This window comes from Acipenser ruthenus, chromosome 36 (genome assembly GCF_902713425.1).
Source record: "Acipenser ruthenus chromosome 36, fAciRut3.2 maternal haplotype, whole genome shotgun sequence".
Taxonomy (NCBI): domain Eukaryota; kingdom Metazoa; phylum Chordata; class Actinopteri; order Acipenseriformes; family Acipenseridae; genus Acipenser; species Acipenser ruthenus.
Window position 1 is genome coordinate 10,533,664 of NC_081224.1, and position 6,628 is coordinate 10,540,291.

Here is a 6,628-nt window from a genome sequence, read left to right on the forward strand (position 1 = left end):
TATATATATATATATATATATATATATATATATATATATATATATATATATATATATTTAAAAAAGTCTGTTCTAAGGTCAAACTATGAACAAAAACTAAGTCAAGTGTCCTTCTGTAGTGTTGGCAAGCTGAATTGAAAACATACCTTTTTCTAATGTGCTTGTATATACTTGGTTGTAGCCGGAGTGTATTGTATATTTGAGATCTCTTGAGCCTTTTAATGATTATCTGTCCTTGTATGTGTTATATATATATATCTCTGTAAGAAGGTATATTGTATTTAATGGGTATTTACTGTGCTTTGTAAAATATGTAAATGCTTTAAAAAAAAACAGAGGCTATTTTTTAAAATATATATTGACAACAAGATTTTTTTTTGGGGAGTATTAGCGTTTTGAGAATTTGTTGACATCTATTTTTTGGCGTCAATTGCAACAAAAAATAAACGAAATTCGAAAAAGATTTCTGCACGAAACGTTTGCCATTGAATTTCAGTTTTTTAATGTTTCTCTTTTAATGTTTCTGTTTACAATACAGATTTCTATCTGCACCATCATGTCTATTGTGTTAGATGGAAACTGAAATTGTGTTTTACATTAATAAATGGAGAATAAAGTTTGAATATATATATATATGTGTGTGTGTGTGTGTGTGTGTGTGTGTGTGTGTGTGTGTTATAGTATTGCATGTATTTACAAAAAAATAAAACATCCTGTTTGTAATGTATAATTATGGTACAATAATTTTTTCATTAACATTATTTTTATTTTTTAAAGAACACTGAATGTGGAGCCTAATGGAGTAATGTGAATTCCTGTCACGTCAAACAGGCAGGGTTAAGATAAGTGGCCAGCTGATGCAATACCCGGTTTGTCCACCAGAGGCAGATACACACGCCCTTTGTATAATTAACATTTCTATCTCTGTAGATTACATTGCAAGAGATCTGTAAGTATTTCAAGATATCTCTACATCATCTACTGACATCTTTAAATCTGTGATCCTTTTGACAGCTTCTTAAATGAATTTACAGATATCTTAAAATTATTGTCTACAGTCACAGAAAGTCATTTTGAATTCTCTTCTAATGAAACGAATGAAGGGGAAGCTGGAATTAAGCTGTATTCCTTACTGATGTGACTAGGGGGAGTGTTGCAGGGGGGGCAGGTTAGTGGTTACACTCAGGTGTACCAGCTGTACTTTGACAGAGAGATATTCACGCTCTTCTGAGGTCACAGGGGAGCTTGAAGCTTTTTTAAAAGTTCCTGGCGATGCAACGACGAAACAGAAACCGATTTAAAACAGCGATTCTAAACCGGAAGAACAGCACTTGAGTTCAGATGAACTTTGTGTTTTTTTTTTGTTTACAAAGAAAGCAGACCGACAACAGTCGTGAACAAATGCCTTTATTCATTATCAAGATACTCTTATCCACACACTGGACAAGCACAGCCCAAACAAGTGGATGACCCGCCATAACATTGTCAATAGGGTGTGGGGCCAGCGTGGGTAGTCCAGGACGGCACTGACTGAACATGTCAGCGAGCGAGTCTACGTTTTATATAAAAGTATGTGGTGCATATGGCAGGAGTTTCGATATTGTTGTCCGACCGGCAATCGCAGACAAAAGGCAAGTAATTCAATCAGAACGTTTGAAACAGGCACACCATAAATTAAATACACAGCAATAAACATGTACAAGTTTAACTAAACACACATATCTAAACACAGCTTCAATAAATATCCTTCATTATGTGCTGTTATATCAGGATTCCACTGCCTGGCTACGGCTGCCCACAGGGCGTCTCCAAGGCAACAAAACAGGGCGCCTCCACGGCAACAAAACAGGGCGTCTCCGCGGCAACAAAACAGGGCGTCTCCACGGCAACAAAACAGGGCATCTCCACAGCAACAAAACAGGGCGTCTCCACGGCAACAGAACACCCAAACTGGCTGACAGGGGGTTAAGGTCTTTGTTGAAACACGTGGAACTTGATACCTAAAAACTAAGCGACGTTTTTTCCTACATGCCAGTAGCTGCAGGCGTTATTATGACATTTCCTTACGATGTGTTATTGCTTTAGCAACGTGAAGCCTTCAGTTTTAAAAGAGAACATGCAAACCAGTTGAGTTTCCATCCTCGTTCTCTTGCAGGGTTTATTCGATTGGGTGTGGGGAAGCCTGCCTGCAATCGCACGCAGTGTCACTCTGAACACAGCAGTGAACTCTTGTGTTGGGCTCGTAGCCATCGTGAATTTCTTATTCTTGGAAATGAAGACAGTGGTCAATCAGCGGTCAGTCTTGTCGGAGCGCCAGACATTTAAAATAGCTTCAGAAAAGCAGGTTTTGTTTGGGTTTGCAGTCATTTCTGGTTCTTATTTGCTTGCATTACATTCAAATAGGATAGACTTCATTTTTGTCGTTTGTCCTCCCCACAGCTAGAGGGCAGCAGTTCTACTTCTTCCACCCCGCAGTGGGGGTGGGTGGAGTCTTGTGGCCCCGCCTCCTCTTCAGGATGAAGTTGTAATCGGCCGAGGTGCACATGGCGTAGAACACATTGGCCTTGTCTGGGATGATCAGCTCTGAATGGAGAAAGAGAAGACCAGATAAGCAATTCTGTTGAGGTGTAGCACAGGACATTTGTTAGAAATGCTCGGGGGGGGGGGGGGGGGGGGGGGGGGGGGGTCTGGCTGGGCTGACCTTTGCCCCCTGGCAGGACCTGGCTCAGCTGGAAGTCCTCGGAACGCACACTTTCCACGTTGTGTTTCTGTAGAGCTCGCTGGATCACTGACATCGTTTTATCCTGACTGGTCAGCTGAGAGAGAGAGAGAGAGAGAGAGAGGGGGGGAGAGGGGGGAAAGAGAGGGGAGGAGCAAGGGGGAAAGAGAGAGAGGGGGGAGAATGAGGGGGAGAGAGAGAGAGAGGGGGAGAGAGAGGGAGAGTGAGAGGGGAGAGAGAGGGGGGAGAGAGAGAGGAGGGGAGAGAGAGAGAGAGAGAGGTGGGAAAGAGAGGGGAGGAGCGAGGGGGAAAGAGAGAGAGAGGGGGAGAGAGAGGGGGAGAGAGAGAGGAGGGGAGAGAGACAGAGAGAGAGAGAGAGGGAGAGAGCAGGGAAGAGAGAGAGGGGGAGAGAGGAGAGAGGGGGAGAGAGAGACACACACCGTGTTACATTTAAGCATTAATGGCCCATCTAATGAAAGTCAATGTGTCTAGTAGCTAGAGACAGCAGCAGAGGATAGGGATGCCGTGAGGATATTGCGCATGAAGATACTGTTTGAAATGACCTTGGTAGTCGACTCAGGGCCCTAACGGACGTGGTGGAGACCACCAGGCAGCACTGGCCCCTAGCCGGGGCTCCTGTGCTTCAATAAGAACCAGAACTTCACTGCTCGCCTGGTGTTCTCTCTGCCTCGCTTCTCCCATGCTACTCCACTGCTCCGCTCACTCCACTGGCTCCCGATCACCGCTCGCATCCAGTTCAAGACTCTTGTACTAGCCTACAGATGCCTTGACCAGACTGCACCCAGCTACCTCCAGACCCTCATCTCTCCCTACACCCCCACTCGACCTCTCCGCTCCGCCTGCACTAGAAGACTGGCTCTACCTCCTCTACGCTCCCCTGCCTCCAGAGCCCGCTCCTTCTCCACCCTCGCCCCGCAGTGGTGGAATGACCTTCCTACAGATGTCAGGACTGCCCAGTCCCTGACCACCTTCCAGCGCCTCCTCAAGACTCACCTCTTCAGACAGCACCTGTAGAAACTCCTCTTTTCCCTCTGGACACTTATCACTCTTCCTTAAATGTGCTTTACTTGCTCTTATCTGCCCCCTATTTTACTGCATTTAATCCTTTAGACTACTGTAATCTGTCACAAGTGTTATTTAATCTGTAGTATTTTGTATTTAATTATATCCTGATGTAACTATCACTGACAGTGTTATCTGCTCCGTTATTGAATCGTATTTTGTCACACTTGTACTTGCTAGAACCGAAGTCATTGTATTTATCTTGCTCTTAATTGTATTAATACTTGTACTGTGATTCTTGAAATGTATTTTTGTTTACGACTGTAAGTCGCCCTGGATAAGGGCGTCTGCTAAGAAATAAATAATAATAATAAGGGCTCGTCTCCACTGCCCGTCCCCAGGTATAGCTGAGGTGCTCCACAGTCCAGGCTTCACCTACCAGGATGCTCTTGTAAAGGTTTCCGTTGCTGGACTCCACGCTGACCCGCACGATGCACGAGTCGTCGATCTGCTGGTTGTAGACAGGAAGTGAGGTCATGGAGGCGGAGCGGCGGTGCTGGAGTGGATGGAGGAAGGGGAGGGGGCTGGAGGGCTCGGAGGAGCTGAAGACATCGTCACGCAGATCCCGAGAGCAGCCAGACAGGACCCAGGGTCGTACCATGTGCTTTGCTCGGCGAGGGGAGCTGGGTACGGTGAGATCTTCCGTTTCGGACCCGTTGGATCCCGAGGAGGTGAGACTGACCAGGTCCGGACTGGATTTAGAGCCGGACCCCTCTGAGCCCATCAGCAGCCTATCACAAACAAGCAAGAGAAAACTGCTTGACACTCTGGAATTCTGGGAGATGTAGTTCTGCCAACAATGAATAGAAGCGAGCCTAACTGACTTTGAGGTCAGCGCTAGGGGAAGGACAATTGGAGAGATGGAGAAATGAAACAGAGACACCCTGTCTGTCAGTCAGGCCTCTCTAAAGCAGTTAATGAATTGTATGAGCTTTGTGACGCTACAGAAAGCAGTTTAAGAGGAGGCTGGTTCATGATCTTCACTGTGCTTTGAGAAGGGGGCTGGTTCATTATCTTCACTGTGCTTTGAGAAGGGGGCTGGTTCATTATCTTCTCTGTACTTTGAGAAGGGGGCTGGTTCATTATCTTCTCTGTGCTTTGAGAAGGGGGCTGCTTCATTCTCTTCACTGTGCTTTGAGAAGGGGGCTGGTTCATTATCTTCACTGTGCTTTGAGAAGGGGGCTGGTTCATTATCTTCACTGTGCTTTGAGAAGGGGGCTGGTTCATTATCTTCTCTGTGCTTTGAGAAGGGGGCTGGTTCATGATCTTCACTGTGCTTTGAGAAGGGGACTGGTTCATTATCTTCACTGTGCTTTGAGAAGGGGGCTGGTTCATTATCTTCTCTGTGCTTTGAGAAGGGGTCTGGTTCATTATCTTCACTGTGCTTTGAGAAGGGGGCTGGTTCATTATCTTCACTGTGCTTTGAGAAGGGGGCTGGTTCATTATCTTCTCTGTGCTTTGAGAAGGGGGCTGGTTCATTATCTTCACTGTGCTTTGAGAAGGGGGCTGGTTCATTATCTTCACTGTGCTTTGAGAAGGGGGCTGGTTCATTATCTTCTCTGTGCTTTGAGAAGGGGGCTGGTTCATTATCTTCTCTGTGCTTTGAGAAGGGGGCTGGTTCATGATCCTCACTGTGCTTTGAGAAGGGGGCTGGTTCATTATCTTCTCTGTGCTTTGAGAAGGGGGCTGGTTCATTATCTTCACTGTGCTTTGAGAAGGGGGCTGGTTCATTATCTTCACTGTGCTTTGAGAAGGGGGCTGGTTCATTATCTTCACTGTGCTTTGAGAAGGGGGCTGGTTCATTATCTTCACTGTGCTTTGATAAGGGGGCTGGTTCATTATCTTCACTGTGCTTTGAGAAGGGGGCTGGTTCATTATCTTCACTGTGCTTTGAGAAGGGGGCTGGTTCATTATCTTCACTGTGCTTTGAGAAGGGGGCTGGTTCATTATCTTCACTGTGCTTTGAGAAGGGGGCTGGTTCATTATCTTCACTGTGCTTTGAGAAGGGGGCTGGTTCATTATCTTCACTGTGCTTTGAGAAGGGGGCTGGTTCATTATCTTCACTGTGCTTTGAGAAGGGGGCTGGTTCATTATCTTCTCTGTGCTTTACTACACTGTGGTGTGCTGGGAATGCAGTAATGCTTTGGAAGAGGATGTCCGGTGAGTTACTCTATGCTTTTCCATGCTTCGCTGTGGGGCAGGATCCTGTACTCACCAGATCATCTTCTTGGCCAGGGTCCGGTGGTTCCAGGTTCCAGTGGAGGCAGGATAGGAGTCCACAGGGGGCTCCACCTCTTGGGACAGGTCGTAGCTGGAGAGGGGGGCAGGACAGGAGAGGTTAGGGATACTGGGTCTTGTCTTGGGAAGCAAGGACTACAGCAGACTCTAATCCAAACCAGTTAGGCGCAGGACTCTGATTTGCAATCTGATATACTTTGCCTCGTCTTAAGTTTTCCCAACATTAACAATACACCTTTCGAAGAGATTGCACAGACAGGTGTACCATTAACAAAGCGCCATCTCGCTAAACATTATAACGACCTGGTTTAAGCAGATCTTGCATTCTTTGATAAGGGATGCATGCAGGTTCCTATGAGGCTTCTAATACCGTTGTCAAGCTCACAGTGAAAAGCCGTGGTGCCCCCACAGAGGAGCGGCTAAGCAGAGGAAAGCTAGCGAAGCGAAAGCAGGTTGCATTGTACAGTGCCCCACCTCTCCCTTTCAGACAGCCTCTTGTAACTGCGCAGCCAGGAGCTGATCTCTGGGTGATCGTTCAGCTTGTATTGCAAGCAGGACCCCTGCAGCTGTCTGATCTGAGACAGGATC

At 46.4% G+C, this 6,628-nt stretch overlaps 1 protein-coding gene across 1 annotated transcript; it reads right to left on the bottom strand.

Annotated features, from left to right (window-relative positions):
* Window positions 1-1,394: 1,394 nt before the first annotated feature.
* LOC131706672 (ral guanine nucleotide dissociation stimulator-like 1) lies at window positions 1,395-6,622 on the bottom strand. The gene is made up of 5 exons (XM_059008228.1): window positions 6,515-6,622; window positions 6,018-6,113; window positions 4,182-4,533; window positions 2,702-2,816; window positions 1,395-2,583 (listed from the first exon to the last, which is right to left on the bottom strand). Exons 2-5 carry the CDS (start codon window positions 6,023-6,025, stop codon window positions 2,456-2,458), a joined length of 603 nt encoding a protein of 200 aa, XP_058864211.1. The 5' UTR covers window positions 6,026-6,113; window positions 6,515-6,622; the 3' UTR covers window positions 1,395-2,455.
* Window positions 6,623-6,628: the final 6 nt, after the last annotated feature.